Raw genomic sequence first — 18940 nt, 5'->3', positions numbered from 1 at the left:
ATGTTGGCATATAACATCATTATTATGTTTCAGAATCAACCCTTAAGAAGACAAAGGAAAGTGGAGATTATCCTCTAATCATCGGTGTTTCCTGCTTTCAGACTGGCAACAACAAACTTCAATTAATATTTGCACGACACAGTCTTTGCAGTCATGACAATTTCTGTATTTTCTGTTTCTTCAGAACACATTTAATATCGATCACACCAGATGATAAGGTGAACAGATCCAAACTATGGGTTAACTTTTTGTTGTTGCAATTGATTTTTTTTCAAAAGTAAATCATATATATTTTACAAAAACAACCAAAAAAAAAACCAGAACCAACTCCCAAAACAAAACCTATAAACAAATCAAAACAAAAGGCATGTAAGAGCCTAAACAGGAAGGAGTAGGCAAAATAGGGACATATGTTCAAGTATGCACATGTTTAAGTATCACTATCCCCCTTGAAAGAGAAGGAATACATATATATCTGCTTCTTTTTGCATGGGTATTTTTTGGGCATAGCTCAGCACTTATTTCAGATGTTATACTTAGCTCCCAGTTCTTTTGCTATTTTGTTGTTCCATAAGTCTGACTTCATTTTCAAAATTAAAACAAAATATTAAAAGGCACTATTCATCATTTAACTGCTGTGCCATCTTCGTCGATTAATTCTGCAATGTAATCAATAAAATCATCTAAGTGTCTGAAAACAAAAGCTATAATTGTGATTCAATTGTTCTAGAAGTTCGAGGAATATTCTTCTGGGGAACATACAGGAGATGTGAACTCATTGTTTCCTGCTTATTTACAGGAAACAGAGAATCAAGTTCCACAGGTTGATTGTTGGATGTAGATTTACAAGTATATGGAGAATGTGTAGACTAGTAAGAACTGGTAATACCCAGCTCATCACTACTGTCAATCACTATTTAGTTCAATCAAAATGGTCCCTATAAAATTCTGTCACTTGGGACTTGGTGGTCTTTGCACTGCGCTGTAAATATTCATGGATTAATGAACTACTCACAAAGAGTGTTTACATTTGAATAGGCCAATCAAAGGCCAGTGAACTCACCAGCTCCAAACCTGGAAATTTCTTATTTGGAAAAGCATTACTGCAAGAAAAACCTAATATGGCTGAAACACTTCTGAATCTCCAGGGGGGAAGTGACTGCTGGAAGGGAATTCAAAGGTGTTTTTTTTTTTTTTGTTTTGTTTTTTTTTGTATTTAAACTTTGACACTGAAGCAAAAGACTTATAAAAGGGACACTTTGAAGGTATGTCCTTAAAGAACTAAAGCACAAGTGCCTCCCCTGTGCTTCTCTTCATTGTATTTTTGAGAAAATTTGCAAAGGAAGTAATTCTCCCTTCTAGAGAAAGAAGTCTCAGGTCCCAGGAACACAAACCTGGATGTTTTAAATCTTGGAAGACACAGAGATACACTTTATCTGATATGGTTTTGAGAATTTCCAGTGATTCTTTTTGATCATGGGCTTATTTCAGAGAAATAAAATGCAGTTGATATAATCACATGCCTTCATGCACCACACTGGTGCATGCTAACATCCACGTATTTTCTTTGAAACAGAAAGCACTGTAAGGGTTCAGGAAACAAAGCACTCAAACTGGTAATACTTGTAATACATGCAGCTCTCTCTCTCTAGTTTCCTCAAAACATAAGCATTAATTACATTCCTAGTATCTCAGGCACACATTGTTATCATCATCCTCCCTCACTAGATGAAGAGGATGCACGGTTAAGTGGAGCAAGTTAGTACCAGACTTTGCTACTGAATCCAGCTCTCCTGACTCCAAGGCATCTGTTCTGACAAAAGCAACCTGTTAAAGACAACATCACTGAACCTGGTGCCTCTATTTAGGCATTCAAAGTGTTTTGCAGAAACCTTAAAAGGTGGCTGTTGCCGCACAGCAACCATGCTTTTAACAAGGTTGTTATCTTCAGGCATTTTTACCTGATTTCCTGATGTACTCAGCACCACCTTCTTGCACTGACCTTAAATGCAGCTGGAGGTACTCAGCACCCTCTCAGAAATAGGCCATTGAGTTTAAAAATGTTGGCCTAAAGCTTTGATTGTTAATTGGATTTCAGGTAGGCTTCTGTTTAAGAAGAGCTGTCAAAGTTATTCCCTGCTGTCTTCCGGCCTTTGGGGCCTAGAAAGCCAGCATCTCTGTTCCACTCTTCACCCTAAGAGTTTGGGGACCTAAAAATGCCATAGCTGATCTCAAATTTCACTTAAAAAAATGTTTTGAGGCCTTTTCCGTGTGAAGAAAACATCCTTGAAAATATAACTTCACCTGCAGGTTTGAAAGTTTTATCCCCGTTTTTGTGTAAAGAGTATAAATTATTCATGCCTTCCCAGTTGTCATGCAAGACTCACTGTTGGGACCTACCGATGCACAGACTCAATCCTCTTGGGGTCATTGGCAAAACAATTCCTACCTGGAGGTAGTGGTGCCATTGCTGCTAAGGCTGGTGCTATTCCCACAACAATTTCTTTCCCAACTGTCCCCAGAAAGCCTCTGCCACAAGGAGGCAACCCCAGCCCAGGTTTATTACCGATTTTCTTTAGCTGCCCCCCAGTACTACAGAATATAGGGTCTGAATCACAGCTCTGCTACTGTTTCCAGTAGTGGTCTCAGTCAAGACTCCTACATTTTTCAATAGCTTACAGTTTGCTTAGTTTTGCTCCAGCTCAGGGCAAAGGTATTTTAAAGCTGTATCAAACTGCTGCGATCTTTGTGAGCATTTCACAATGCAGAGGTCTTTGGCAAATTTAACCCTTAAGGAAAAGAGGTAAAGACTGGTATATTAGTTTCAACATGGCTAGCCACGGAATGTGAAGTTGTTTCAACCTGGACATACATTAAGCTACATAAAACTTCTGGACACTCTCCTGTGCTGCTTTTACCTTGCTCTGATTCAAATAAGTTCCGCTCTCAGCTGCTTGCACCAGGAGCTGAGAATGTTCTCCTGCTGTTTTAAACAACATGAATAACATCTGCTATGAGTGCTTCATTCTTTCTTTCATCCTTTCCCTCGGGAAGGAGCTGTGTATTTCAGTTTGGAAGAGCTCTGTTGTGGATTGGGGTTTTGGGGGAGGCTCAGAAATCTGCATTCAGGTACATATTTATATAAGAGAAGGGAGCCTTTGGCACCTATAGATGCCCTGCTCTTGAAAGCATAAGCTGAGGACATTCCTGGTAATACTTCACTGCGATAGAAGTCCCTTCTGCATTCCTAGGCCAGTCTACAAGAAGGTTCTTTGCTCCTGTGCAAAGTAAGCTTTAGCTCTTTGATAAAAACACTCACAAAGCAAGGCTGTCAACCAGTTGCCAAATGGGATGAACTTTTCAGATGATCTCGGAGATGCGCTGGACCAAGGCCACCAAAAATACTCAGGACTGAGTCTTAGAGCACAACTGTCCAAATGAGTAGGCAGGCAGCGTAGAAAGGTACCAAGAGAACAGGGTGAATTTGCTTCGGGTCTCCTTTACTACTGAGGAACAGTGTGGCAGCTCTCTGTATTAGCTGGAATGTCCTACAGGCTGATGGCTTTGTGCCAGGTACTCTGTGCTGATGGACTCCAGACGGGAAGTAGCAAGGGTGTGAGTCACTGAAGCCAGGTCCCTTTCCAACAGGATGGGAAGTAACTGCTGATACAATTATTTCTAGCCCTAGTTTTTATGTCTGTGAAGTGGGGACAGTTAACTACCCCATGGATGACTAGTTATTAGTTAAATGTTAAATAAATGCTCTAATTCACTTAAAAGAGAAACAGTTTTTGTACTGGGCAAAATGGTCTTCGTGCTGTATTCAGAACTAACTAGCATCACTGATACAACACTGATCCTATACTATTATGCTGTGTTACTACTCAGCTTTGTTACCTCTCTGACCCAGCAAGACCAAAAAAAAAATCCTAAAATGAACTCATTCATTCTGAACCATAATACAACACAAGAGCACCTCATGACTCTCTGTAAACACCAAGTTATGTTGTGTTGGCTATGGAAGGAACAATAGGGCAGGAAATAGGACAGAGTGGCTACATCAGGCACAGGGGGAGCACTAGCATCCATTTAAACACTGAAGTTTGAAGACTGAAGCAAAAGAAACAGGCACTGGAATTAGCATGACAAAAGGAAAAGGAGGTTTTATTGAGCTCAAATGACTTTATCATGACTTACAGAAAATTCAACACTAAGTTAAATTAGCTTTAAGTTTCTCTATTTCCTTATTAATTAAAAGTTCAGTAGAACAGATGACGGGTGAAGAAAATTGTGTATCTTTATAGAAAGCTGTATGGTAATGCTTCAGGTATTCAACGTGAGAATTTCAACTTCTTGGAGACATCTAGGCAGTCTGTAACAACACATACCTTGCTGTTTCCTTATCTGACAACTGTATCAGACATATTTCTGATTTTAAAGATAATTACAGGCTTTTTTTTTCTAGGGCTGTATTTCTGAAAAGCCCTTACCTTATTAAAAGTGTTCCATTCTGAAGAATAAACATTTTTAAGGACATACTTTTTCAGCTTAATTTCAGCAGTGTAAATACAGCACATAGACGAAGAGCTCATGAAAGTATGAAGATTCAAAACAGTCTTAAGAGCGTCAGAGCACTCTTAAAATATACAGCTCTATTATTAAAAAGTTTCCATTTGCTTCCTTTCTACAGAGATACTATAACCTCCAAAAAAATTAAAGCTAGTTCAACAGCTGTGGAGCACAAGGCCATTTAGAAGTGGTAAAGGTGGGAAAATACTGAGATATAGAAATGATTAAAATTAGTTTCTCTGTTTTCTCTGAGAAACACACACATTTTACCAATTTAATTTGCAATCAGAGAGAGGTAGATAGCAGTGATATAGGCACAGGACAGCAGGTTCTCACGTTGGCCACCAAAATGCTGCATGTACTTGCATCAGTTATTACACTTATCTACACCTCTGTTTCTCCTGCTATTGTTCACCAGTTTGGGTGTAAACTCTTTGGAATGCAGAGTTAGTCTGCAGCTGTTCTCTGGACATCATAGCACTCACCTCAGATAGTCTAAGCATCAGTATAATAAAATACATTCGTTATCGTGTTATTTATAAAGACTTCTGTTTGGAACAGTTCGCACAAGCATTTAGAAGATTGTAAAGCAAAAAGCAAAGTCACATAAAATCTCATTATTTTAACTTACAGGCTGAGTAATACATTGCAAACTTGATTTTTCAGGCTGGACATGTATTCTCTCTTCTTATCAAAACTTGGAACTATGAGATTGTCTCGAGTTCCTAACAAAGGTCTGTCGTGAAGTCATGGAAATCTCTAAAAAGACTGATACTTTTAGGGTGGTTTTTGTGTTTTGGTTTCTATGTTTGTTTGTTCATTTTTGGTGAATGTTGGTAGTGAGGAGATAGTAACTTCCCTGAGGTGAGACGAATGTAGTATGTAGGGATTTTTATTTTCCTAGAGCCTGCTTTTCCAGGAACAGGAGTCAGAAAATAAACAGCATTGAAGGCAAAAAGCCACACTGGGCCAAACCAAGTCAAGCATCATTATAACACATTTCTTTTCTGTACCCCTGAATTCATTCCTTTTGATTATCTGTACTATACACAAAGATAGGGCTCCTATATTATTGCGTTCTGTTCTGCTCTGTCTTGTTCATGTTCTTATTCTGCCCTACAGCCATGGAGTGCTGTCCATGGTTTCTAATCTGAGATGATTAGCATCTCTCATGCATGGGAGATGCACTTTAGATGCATGTTTAAATTAAAAGCAAGAAACTGCTCCTGTTAGAGGGCATAAATACACTCTTACGCTGCAAGCCCCAACACAAGCTACGGTAATGTGAAAGGATAGAGAAACATAAGCCAGAGGCTAGTTGCCAAAGATTCCACTGCTTCAGCTGGTAGACAGCCTGAACAAAGCAATGCTTCCTAGAAGAGGTTTTAAATGAGATCTCGAGATCAGTGTATTTTCAGTAAAGGCAGACTCCAAAAGTCAGTACCTACTGCTCTGCCTATGTGCTTTGCTGCCCTCTCACCGTCCAGAGTGAACTGGAGGTAAAAGCAGCAAGCCAGTGATCCTAGCAAATGTGAATGACAACGTGGAACAACTTTTTTTTTTAAATATAATGTGTTCTCAAATGGGGTGGGGTTATCCAAGTTAATTAAAATAATGAACATAATGAATTAAGTGAATAAGAAAATGAACACTTTTCCCTTTTTGCCAGTGAAGATAAGCCAGAGAGAAGCTGTCTCTAAGGGTATGGAGATATGGTCTATTAAGAGCCTTCTGCAGGATGGAACAACCAACACACTGATTGTCACCTAGCCAATGTAGAACATAATTTGTCTCTCTGTGGGGACATCTTTTTGTGCCCTTCACTAGAAAGCCAGGCGCTTCTGTTAAACTGAAGTTTTAATGAACTAGGCTTAGATGGAGGCAGCAAAATCTTGCCCTGCATCTTTGTCAGGGCTGAATTTTGAGTGGAAAAACACATGTTTTTATTATAGTAAAAAAGCAGAAGGCAGCTGCTTGGAACCCTATGTATTTTGAAATGAGATCATATTTTAGGAAGACAGATTAGCAAGGAGGTGCCACAATTAATTATGTGCCACAATTACACGCCAATCTCTATACCTTTTGAACCTTCAGAATACAGTTACTTATTCTGCTTTTTTTAAAACCCAATCTAAATTCTGCTGTTAAAACTCACTTCTATTATCTTGTTCCTGTTCTTTTTCAGAATTTTCTTTTGCACGCTTGCACCATCTATCTCCTTATTTTTTAACATTATTTTTTTTCCTTTTAGTCTGTCTTCCCTCTCTCTCTTTTCTCCTTTCAATCTCTCTTTTCAGACACTGTTGATCTCTCTAGTTCTCTATACTTCTGCATTTTGATTAATCAGCGATGAACAACAACAGAGTTTGTCAAAATTAGTTAGCCAAAACATTTAAATATTTTCTTCCTGATGAAGTTTCACCTTACTGGGGATACTTGGCAAAGCAACCATGCAAAAAAATAACAACAACAACAAAAACAAAACCCCATAACCAAAACCAAGCCAACACCACAAACATGTTGACTGAAAGAAGGCAAAGAAAATGATTCAAAAGGAACCCCATGAAACAAATACAACAGAATGAGTTCCTGACCCTTCCTCATTCCACCCAGTTTCTACTTTATTCTTCCCACAAACATATTAACTGCGTATACAACTCGGACCATTTTCTGACTTCAAAACTCAGTTTTCCATCTTCCTGTCCACTGCTATGAATGACTAACTTCATCTTTTCTGTTCTTTGTCCCCTTCTTCCACTTTGGGTCGGAGCTTGCACTAACACCTGATACACACAGTAAATGAAACAGGTTTGGACCTATTAAAGCAGAAAATACAGCACAAGCACTTTAAAGTGCCACAGATACAAAGCTCCAGATGACCTACAACAAGACAGAGGGCAAGGAAGGCTATCAAAAAGGTTTTCTTCCTTATTGCTCTTATGCATAAATATGGAGTATAAAGAAAGGAAAAATACAATACAATTGACACAAACATCCAATTCTTACACAATGAATTGATGCATGGCTTACATTCTCTTATTTCCTTCTTTTTTTTCAACGAAGTATCTCATGCCATCATACAAAATATTAGTATTGGGTTTTCAGCATGTAAAACGTTCAGTAATTGAAACACTAAATGAGCATACGGATGCACATGCCTCATCAGCCTCTGCTGATGAGATGAAATACAGCTCTCATGCAAAGCAAAATTAGCTGTGGACAACTCCACCCAGACAAAGGACTTACTTAGATATGGGGGCCCCTGCAATAAAAAACTACTGAAAAATACTTGAGTGTTGAAAAATAATTTAATTCCATACAAAAATCACATGGCAGGAGGCAAAGGAAGGGCTGCTTTACTGTGTCAATTATACAAATACTTTTCCTTGCTCCATCTCTACAGACCATCTGAGATACTGAAATCTTTTCCTCTATTAACCCAATTTAATGTGTCAATGTAAACTAAAATAATTCAGAAACAATTTTCTGCTGCTGTCTCAAAATAAAACACCACATCAGGAATACACACCATCACCTCTCCTCACAACAGAAACTACTTCAGATGTTAATATGGAGTAAATAATTCCTTCACCCAAATTTGTTTTCAGATCCTTTTTTTCGCTTATTTTCTTCTCTCTCTTCTTTTGTTCTCATTAATAAACTACTATAAACATATTACAAGTCAAACAAACAGCAGACAAGAAAACACTTATTTGACCGTATATACATATTTTTTTCACACTAAGTTGGGATTTATGGGAAGTTGGTTTGGCCAGTAGGTAAATCAAAATAAGTTCTGTCACATCAGTGCTTATTCTCTGTGGCAGAAGAATACACTATTTCTCATATCACTGCTTGAGTACATGTTTTATGGATAACTAACAGAAAAACAGGATGCCAATTCCTCTCTTCAAGAATATCTTGAGATACAATGGCATACAAAGAAAGAATCCAAAGATGGCTCCCAGAATTCAGGTCTGTAACAGGTGGTTTTCTGCCAGAAGCTTTTTGAAGCAATATGAGTTAAATTACCTGCAATTACCCATATCCTTCCTTTATTCCCATCCTGTAGATGAGGAAGTATCAGAGGAGGCAAGCAAAGCTATGAACTCAGCTACCAACTACATAATGCTGTTATAACCCCCAAGTAACAAGTGTGTACCTGCAGCTCTGTTTGGAAGAAGAACTTCTGTGGACACTGTGTGCAGTCATAGATCTTGTCCTCTTGTCCATGGGCTGAGAAAATGTGCTGCTGCAACTTATTTGCTTGGACAAACACTGGAATAATAGACAAACAATGAGGTTTTCATTATTTCATACTGCAAGTGAAGCACTTTTTTAAACAAGTTCTCATTAACACTCAGCAATTCCAAGAGATAAAATTAAGCTGGCATACTCTAATTTCACATTATGCTGCTGCTATAAAGGGTACCAACAACAAACTCCATTTAACTGTGAAGTGCGATCCTTCTTCATTTTAAATGAATTGAAATAGGTGTCTGGCTTTTGAAGAAATTAAAAAAAAAAGAAGCAAAAGGAGACCTTGGCAGGACAACAGGCAAAGTTTAAATTAGAAGATTTTAAAACGCCGTTTTCACTTCAGGATTATTTCCTCATGCCTACTGCACTTTGATTGAACACACACAAACTTATTTCCTAGCAACCAGCAGGTTTGAAAAGCACAGGTGCCAAAGTCCTGTTTACTGTGTTTGCCTAAAGTTAAAGCTAACAAACAGCTCTGTATTTAAATGTGTTAATGCTAAAAATTATATCCCACAGCTACATTGGGGCAATGTCTATAAATGTGAAACAGAACTGCAGGTAAATTCTCTTTGGATACTTTAAGATCAACTCTGCCTACACACTGAATGCAAGGGTTTCAATAATATAAACATGTTCAATTTTAATGACTACAAAACAAGGCCCTAAGACTGTGTAACAGTTTACCTAGGAGACATACTATTAATAATTAAATTGTATATGCCAGAGGCAGTGTTTGGGTTGGCAGCACTGACTTCTGATGGATGCCTGGTGCACTGTGACCTAAAAAAGTTTGCATCTACAATATTAATCTGTATAGGCAGGGAAAGGATTTATTAAAGATGCTGGCACTTGACTTTGACTCCACTCCTAATCATTAAAATTATTCTAATTGCAAAGCAACGAAAAATATCAGAATATTGTTGTTCTGAGTCATACATTTTAATCACATTTCTCATTACCCTGAAAAAAGGGACTCATATTCCATTTTCCATATAAAACTAATATTGGGGATTCTTCCTTCTTGTTAATATTCTAGCAAGACACGCTGAAATAATTTAATAGCATATTGCTAATAAAACACGATTGTTTATGATTAATGCTCGTTGTCTATTTACCCCATCAGCAAAAAGGAAATAGTGTTCTGCACAGATTGGAACTGACTTATCTCCATACTCTTCAACACATTTTACAAGGCTACTGGCTCAAACATTAAAGGATTACTTTTATCAGGAATCTAGCTCACATGGAGAATTGTCAATGGGTACTCCTTACAGATGCAAGTTTTATATCGCCTTTACAATTCCCCCAAACTTGGAAATCTAAGACCCATGGTGTTACGCTAAAAAAAAAAGATTACTTCATAGCATGTACACAAAGGCAAGAGGAAAAAAAATAGTAGAATCAGAAATAAAACTAAAAGACAAAAAAAATGCAAAACTGAAAAAGTATTGCATGCAGATGACTGATAGGCAAAGCCGTACTACCCGTGCTCAGAGGTTACTGCTATAAGCAGTCAATGAAGATGAACTGCTTGTTTTTTAATTTCATAACCTGCAGAAATGTGAGGAAACTGAACACAGTTGAGGTAACATTCATCAGTGATCACTGACTCTGAGGGATAAAGAATGCAACTTTCATTCTCCTCTGTAGCATGTACTTAGGTTTTATTGTAAGGGGAGCTGCCAAACAAAGAGGAGTAAAATGAAGGTATTAAGAGGTTCTGTTTGTCTACCAATGAAAATCCTGCACTTCCATTAATGGAGAACAAAAACTTAGAATGGCTTCCAGAATTAGCATGCCATTGATGTGAGAATACCCAAAGTGTGTTTTGCCATGTGTGTGATCATCTTTGATTTTCATCTTGTAAAGGAAAACTGTGCATGTAAGCTACATATTAACTCTTAAGTTTTAGGTTATTGTTTTATAAAATGTTCTATTAAGCAGCCCTTAAAAAAAATGCTCAGCTCTGTAGGCATCCTTTTAATGTGTTTTCATTTCCAACAACAGCATTTTTCTGCTCCTCATTATGGCCCAAACATTGCAGTGCTTAGCTGTACTGGGTCAAGTTATTTTCTCACTTGGGTTTTACTATTGAATAACACCAGTGACTTGGGGAGGATTATTCTGTGCTTGAACCTGTGTCAGGGGAGAGCAGAACTTGACTTGTGGCAACACAGCATGGTTTGCTTTCTAAAGCACATTACAAGGGTGTTTCTTCTCACCAGAAGCCAACAAACACACAGAAGTGGGCTCTCCTGCTCGTTCAGAGGAGAACTTTGCTGTGCAGGATACATCTAACAGTTTCGCTTTGAACTGTGTCATTTTAGATGTGCTTTAAAACACAAATTTAAGGGCAGTTTTAACGTCAGAAAATCTGGAACATGAAGATGATAAGTGATACCATGGAAGGTAACAGACTATAACTTCTCTAACTGTAAAAAACTCGAAAAGTTCCAACTGACGAGCTTGAAATGCTATCTTTATAGATGGATGCTTGACCTCCCAAGAAGCTCAGCTTTCTGAATGGTTTCTAGGCAATATTACTAATGAGCACAAACTGACCTAAAGCCAACATGTGGGACAATTATAAGCGGGAGTTGTGTACAGGCTCACTAGAAATAGGACTGAGACAAGTAGTGATCGCCTCCTACCTGTAAAGCACACTGGACATTTGAAGGTGCCCCCCATGCCTTCAAAGCTGTGCTCTATCAGGTGGCACTGAAGTTTAGCAGGAGAGTCGAACGTCTGATTGCAGAGCTTGCATTCATGGTTCAGTCCTTCATCTGGGGGAAAAATGAGAGAAGTGAAATTCACTACAGGCCTTACAAAAGTGTATGTCACACACAATCTATGAACAGAACAAGCTTTTTGTTTTGCTCAGCTCAGGAAACTGGATGCCCCTCAGCATCCACGGCTGCTAAGGTGTTTATTGGGAAGGTTTCAGCATGTAGAAATTTAACTGGGCATAAAAAGCACAGCTTTTCCAGAAACAACTGCCATCAGCTAGGAAAGCAGAGCCTTTGAGTTCAGTGGGAAATGATGAAGGAAACCAGAAGTAGTATCTCTTGGAGGAAGCACTCAATCACAAACAAGAACACTTCCATAGCAGTGCAGGAATTGAATGTTGTCACACACCACCCCACAAGCCATGAGTAGGAAACACCGAGTGCACACTTTTGCCATTCTGAAAACAGCGTTTCATGCAAGCAGTGTACCAGGGGAAATATTTTCCACCCCTGCATCACCCCGACTCCGCTATCCCAATCTTGTGGCCATGGCCACCTTTTCCAAATGACAGGATGTCCCAGCTCCCTTTCTCACAAATCCTGGTATTTGCATTTTCTCCTTGCACCAGCTCCAGGAAGTCCCCGCATGTTTCCTGACACAGCTTTCCTGTCAATGCCACGTGGCTCCTATCCCCTGCCGCCCGTCCCTGTTTCCTCCCATTGTGCTGGGAAGCCCCGGTGCTCCTCGTTGCCAGGTCCCTTCCTGAGGGTGCTGCAGGACCTGTGGGGCCGCTCAGCGGCTGTGTCCTACTTAGAAACAGTTGCTAGGTGAGAGGTGGCTTCCAGCCATGCTGCAGAGGCCTCAATTCCCACAGCATGGCTCAGAAAAGGTCTTTCTCTATGTCACCCATGTGCTGCACCAGCGGCATTGATGGTGCAGGTAAATGCAGAATTTGATTAGCAACAAACAGGAAGGATACACAGGGTGACTGGTGCCTTTCCACCGGCTCTCAGGTGAAAGGAGCCACATAGGTGAGCACCCTGCCTGCCCAAACACCTCAACCTCAGGCTGCCCAACTTTTGCCCTGTAACCTGGGGGGACCAGTAGTCATAAAGTCTAAAGCTTGCTGCTTCGTATGTGGGGAAGCACATGTGTGTGGCTGCAATGCTCCATGCCTCACATAGCAGTTCCTTTGGCCTTCATAAAGGAAGCCCAGCAAGATGCATGTTGCTTAGGAGTCAGCTGAAAAAAGGTCCTGGCGATGCTGTGGTTTGGTAACAACATCACACCCAAGACTTCTGACTCCCAGCCCATGTGAGCACATACCAATTTCCAGCTGGACCCACTGAAAAGATAATCATGCTTCATCCAGCCTGTCATACTGGAGTTGGCTAAACATATCCTGAGCTATAGAGGATACACTGGATAGGTGACACCTTTCATAACCCCAAATTAGCAAACGTTTATCAAATAAATGTTAACTATTTCCTTATCAGGGAATGTTTCAGTGGATTCTTGAGAATTGCCTGGGATTCTCTGTTCTCCACCATCACTGACAAACCTTTCTGTCATGCCTTGTTTTGCTACTGCTGTGCAAGAGTAAGTTTGGCCCACACAAGTACTATGAAAGGATGCACGAGGGAAAAGATCTGACATGCACCAGTCTGTATGTCTAAGAGAGTCATATTCAGTGAGGCAGACTGTACACCATACTCTCCAAGCAGGCAACCCACATCTGTGAGCGCACTGAAAAGAGGATGAAGACGCAAAAAACTACACACAACTGTCTCTTCTTCCCTTATCTCATAGATAATGATCTACAAGGGACCTATAGACTGCCATGTGATCATTTCTTCTGTGCTGAAATCCTTGTCATAGTCATTACAAAACGGACAGTTCTGAGGACACTGAAAGTCCCCAGAAAAGGATAACTGTGGGTGAGAAAGCCTATAGGGTGAAGTTTCTTCATCAAACTGTTTGTGCTGATACACACAGCCAAAGCAATTAGGACAAAGGGAGCTCCATCTCAGGATCTTCCACATGTCAAGGTGAAGATAATCGATGCCAATTCTCAAATCACAGAGTTACTGTTGGCAAAGTGTAAATGAACTGCACTAATCATCCTAGAGCATGAGAACATTGAACGGGGATTTCTTCAAACATTTCAGGGGAGAAAGGCTTCCTAAAAAGCAACATTTTTATAAGGAGTTACAGAAGAGAGACAAGGCTTTTTTTTTTCCCACTTTCTTTCTTTCTTTTACCTTACGTAATGAGGAAAAAGTAAGAAGAAAGGCACACACTCCTGATGTCGAAGCAAAACTAATTTTTGGCACACAGCCCTTATACTTGTTCAAGAAGAGCTGAACCCCATTAAATGTGACCCTATTGTGTTTCCTGTACCACTCAGACGTGAGGTGAGCTCCTGGTCACAAACATCAAAACCACTTTGATTACCCTATATTGCAAATCTGACTTACAAACAGGGTTTGAAAAATCCCCTCACCCACTCGCCTGGGGCAGATAGGAAACTTCCCCAGGCAAGAGACATCCATTTGTGCAAAATCTAAGCTTTCTCTTAAAAATAAAATGTTTTTATTCTCCTAGTTCTAAGGACCACATTTAAAATATGACTACATTTGTATAACTAACAGAACATTTTTTTTTCCCTAAGTTTCACTGCTCAGGGAATTTTAACCCCCTCTCTTCACTCTTTTCTTTCACCCATTTTTACACATTACTTGCTTTGCGCTGCTTCCTCGGAACAAAGGGCAAGGTTCCAGTCCTTGTGCTCAGGAATGTGATACCAGCATAATTTAAATTCAAGAGAGAAAGATAAGGTTACAGTACTGGCACAGGAGCCAGGAGTGTTGGCGTCCATTCCAACCTCTGACACTGACTTAGTCTCATCACCTTCGGCATGACAACACAGCCAGTGTTTCTCAGAGTACCCATCTCTAAAGAGGAGGTGTTAATTTTTAATTTCTTCTTTAATAGGCTGACCTAATTTGTATCCCTTAAGACTTTTAATACTAGAGGGATAGAAGAGCTGGAGAGGAGCACAGGACTAGCTACTGTACATGGAAGACTTCCAGAATCACTCTGCTCTGCCTAAGAAATGGCTGAAGATGTGCAGGTGCAAAAATGCCTGCTTGTTTGGGTCACAAGCACTGCAGAAGAATGAGGGAACAAGGGCTTGTCCTAGCTCTGCTCTCCATAGAGAGCTTAAAAGCAAGGCCAGCATTTTGTCTCTTACAGGCATAAAAGAACCAGGGTGTGGCAGCTGTTGCAAAGGTACCAGTTGTGGAAACAGAATGCAAAAGGCTCTGTTTATACACCGACCTCTGTTTCACTCTTCATGTTTAGCAAACAATTTGAAAGTATGCTACGAAAGTTCAAAAGTATGATACCATTAATAAATGAAGGAGCAGTGAAATGTCTCATTTTCAGTTTCCATTTGGGATAAATCTGAAATGAAAAGGAGTATCAGATACAGTCCAAGGGGCTCTCCTTCCCTGCAGTACTCTTCCTCTTTGTCATTTCATGGGGGGGGAAAGGAGAAAAAAAAAGTGCTGAACAGCTTTAAAAAATTCAATCAAAATAATCTGCTCTTTGGAAAGGTGGCGGCTGACAGTAATTGGAAAATACTGTCTGACTCATTTATTAAAGTGAAATTCAGAGTCAATTGATTTAATAACCATTAGAATATTCTATTAAGGATATAATAGGTTGGCACAGCCCTATATTTTATTAAGAGTTATAGGTAAGAAATAAGCAATGCTATGGAATTCTAGACAACTGGTGTATGGATTAGACTAAAAATATGGTTTGTAAAATAGGTATGAAAGCAGCAACTATCAGGAGGAGGAATAGGAAAGTACATTACAGTGCAAATGAGTTAGCTGAATGATGAAAAAGAAATGAACCTTTAATATGAAGCCTGCACTTTTCCAAATCTAACAGAAAACTGTGCATTGCATTCCCTGATGTGGTACATCATAAAACAAGTCAGCATGTCCTTCACATTATGGATCCAAGAATTCCATAAGGAAGGCAAGAATAAAGTATCCACAGTACAGCACAGAACTCCTGCTTACTATTGCCCTTACATGGCTAGAGTATGAATCTGGACATGGTGAAGACCTAGCAACATTGGTGAGGATGGTTTACCTACTGCTGATGGATAATTTAGTTTGACACAGGCAGAATTTCCACATAAGTAAATTACTTTCCATTTGTAAGCTTTGCTCAGATTGTGGGAAAGTGTAAACATGAACCATTTCTAAATAAATGCATTCAATATTCATATAAATGTTTAATATTTGCACAAATGTTAAATGTTTTGATGGGGATAGGTAGATTTTAATTGAGGTGCAGCCCATTACCTCAGCCACAAACTTGATAACCAGCTAGAAAAGTACACAAAATCAGTGTTCGTGGCATACATTCAGATCTGGGAATCCTTTGTCCTTGCACCAGCCACTCTTTTTGCACAGTTTTGGTGTTTCTGTAGGGCCAGTGAGAATCCCCAACCTGCACCACCTGAGGTACCGCTTTGAATGATTTGGACCCACTTTTGTTACCAACAACAAGCACGACTTGATCATTTCATGGAAGACCTTGCCTTTTCAATATACACTTTTAACATGTGAAACCTTAAAGCAGCAGCCTCTAGACTGCACGTCCCATGTTTATGCTTCTTGCTCTTCAATAAAAACAAAACTAGAGCAGCTACAAGCAAATGTTCAGTGGCTGACTTACATGCAGCTGTTAAGTCAGTAACCACTGGGGGCCCTCTTATATTGTCTGATCAACACTACAGTCATTACTGAGTACCAATTTGTAACAGTTTATAAGTAACTCTTTCTCTTGTTTATTCTTGAGACTGTCCAGGAGGGTCCTTCTTTTTCTTTTAAACTGCAGAAATCTATAGGCAAAGGTCCAAAGATGACGATGTCCTCCTGGTAAATCATCACAATGCTGAGTCCATGCTTAAAAGCATCTGCTAAGAAGTAGCGTAAACTCTGCCCTCCACGTTGAACACAGGAATGAAATGGCCTGCAGTCCCTGTATTTTTTCAAGTCTGAAGCATGCACAGCTTTTACTTTCCATGTATTTTCGTACATTTTCTTTTTATCAAGCAAACCATGCCCCTAAACCAATTTCTCCGATTTCTCCTTCATATTTCTTTCACTCTCCCCCAAGTTAATTTTGCAGTATACATTTATAAGGCAGAGATCTGAGGAGTAACGAAGGAATGCCACAGATTACAGCTAACCCCTTGGCTACAACATCTCATACTGAAAACTAAGGAAGGACAAAACACACCATACAACACTTTAATTTGCAGGGCATAGAGTTATTTCTGCTTCACAGTTTGCAGAGCTGGGTTTGTTTTTATCTTTGTAATTCTGCTGGCCATAAGCACATGCATGAGCATCTCCATGTCACCAGAGACGATCTCATTCCTGCTAGAAACTTGGGTCTCAGTATGGGGAATGACTGAGTGACAAATTTCTTCGCCTTATAGAGAACATGCAACACTCCTTCAAAGGCTTGAAGCTGCAATGAAACTGAACTGAAGTCTCCAGGACCATGTTAATAATCTCTCCCTGGTTGTAATAGTGCTTTTGTCATTTTCAATTTCTCAAACATGATCACAAACCCCTCATGAAAAACACTATCCATTGTGGTGCTAATTTTGGAAGCTGACATGAAAAGCATGAGAATATAGTGCTGAAGAAGTGGATGTACTAGAGGCAATGTACACAGCTGTAAACTGCAGCAGGAAGAAGACAGCAGCTGGAATTTACAGCCACAGGAGGAACTTGTCATGGAAAAAGAGGGGTTTTAAGGTCCTGACTAACAGTTGTATCCATTGGGACAGGATGGAGGATTGGGTGGAAAGACTAGAAGTACAACCTTGTTTCTCCTGCAGTGCTCAGGTCAACTGCTTGGTATCCATGGGCTGATACGTTCCTCCTGCTCTCTTCACTCTTATCCCATAATAGAGTAACAATAGGTTGTAACCGAAACAACACCTCCCCCTTCAGTTCTTCCACCTAGAAATGATTTCTGGGCAAAGCTCTGCTCATGCCTGAAGATGGAAGTGGACAAGATGCAAGGAACAATTCCAGACCCTAGAGTTATTAATGTTATCCTCCCAAATGGTAAGTCAAGAACAGGCTATGACTGACCCTAGGTAAGCATAATGGCTGCTGCAAATGTGCCAGTTTAGAAGGAAGAGGATGGCAAGGACAGGTCACACAGATTCCCAGCAGCAGCAGCAGCAAGGAAGTTGTGGTACACACATCAAGAATGAGCACGACAGCATTCTGTAGCACGCTGATGCAGCTACAGCAAAGGGTGCTGACTGATAGAGTGACAAGGACTGGGATCCACCTCCTCAATTAAAGCAAAAGTTCATCTCTCCAGGGCCAGATTTTGAAATTAGATCTGCTTAAGGGAAAGCCAGTCTACTGCATCTTTCATTCCACCGTATTTTTGTCTGAAGCAAGGGATGCATTTCACTTCACCAACTGTTCACTTTTTTTGCTCGGTTGCACTCACTTTGGCTGCTTGTAAGCGAACTCTTCTTACCACATGTGTCTTGCATGTTCCAATAAAACCACAAATTGCCTAGCTATAGTGAAGCTGGATTAAAATATATGAAGGGCAAGTGGCAGGATCTATTTCTTAATAACTGTCATGCTTTCAGCTGAAGTGAAAATGATTTAAATGGAGAAAATGCCCTCCCTATCAAAGAACAGGATTTTCTGGGCAACTGCCTACCAGGAGAGAGTTCAGGAATTCAGCAACAGGGCTATTCACCGGCTGATGGGACATGCATAATTTGCTACTCCTTGTCTGTAACTGCACCACAAAAAGGTATTAAAATTTGTTCAGAAAGTCTGCCTTGCATCACACAGCTATACACATTACAAGGTTACACTATATCACTGCAGTAAAATCCCATGTGATACAGCTTATTTTGGAAACAATTTTACCATAGGATATAAAAAGGAATTTAAACCGGCAGAAATAAGCTGAGTGGTACGAGATATTTGTAGACAGATGATCCAGTTCAATGTTTACCTTTTCAGAAAGCACTCAGTGAGCACTGATTAAAAGCTTGGAGACCAATCCTTCAAATGCTGGCATAACCAAGGCAGGGGATCAGGCCTCTTGGCACATGAGGCTCTCCTCCAGACTTTTCACGGGACTAAACTCTGCTGAAGTGCACGAGGGCGAGCCCTTCATCTTCATAGCGCAAACTGAGATACAGATTATTAACTGCACTTTACAGATAAAGAAACCAAACTCCAGAGCTGCCAAATGTCTGTTTCTGCACACCATACAGAATGCAAACTCTCAAATTCATCTG

The 18940-nt window shown here is 39.9% G+C and overlaps 1 protein-coding gene and 1 long non-coding RNA gene across 11 annotated transcripts in view; one reads left to right on the top strand and one right to left on the bottom strand.

Annotated features, from left to right (window-relative positions):
- The window catches only part of ZNF521 (zinc finger protein 521), a 236906-nt gene that overhangs the window by 19314 nt on the left and 198652 nt on the right, over positions 1–18940 (bottom strand). For all 10 annotated transcript variants that reach the window (XM_065752588.1, XM_065752580.1, XM_065752581.1 and 7 more), the window contains 2 exons: positions 11484–11615; positions 8732–8847 (listed from right to left, as the gene is read on the bottom strand). In XM_065752588.1, the coding sequence (XP_065608660.1) occupies positions 8732–8847; positions 11484–11615 (248 nt within the window). The remainder of the gene's footprint in view (positions 1–8731; positions 8848–11483; positions 11616–18940) is intronic.
- Positions 1–18940, top strand: part of LOC136058856 (uncharacterized) — a 440039-nt gene that overhangs the window by 339658 nt on the left and 81441 nt on the right. The gene's annotated exons all lie outside the window — the stretch shown is intronic.

This window comes from Cyrtonyx montezumae, unplaced genomic scaffold (genome assembly GCF_038088225.1).
Source record: "Cyrtonyx montezumae isolate F1298 unplaced genomic scaffold, pur_monq_1.0 scaffold_8, whole genome shotgun sequence".
Classification (NCBI taxonomy): Eukaryota; Metazoa; Chordata; class Aves; order Galliformes; family Odontophoridae; genus Cyrtonyx; species Cyrtonyx montezumae.
Note: the sequence above shows the minus strand (reverse complement) of the source record. Positions and strands in the feature narration are given on the sequence as shown.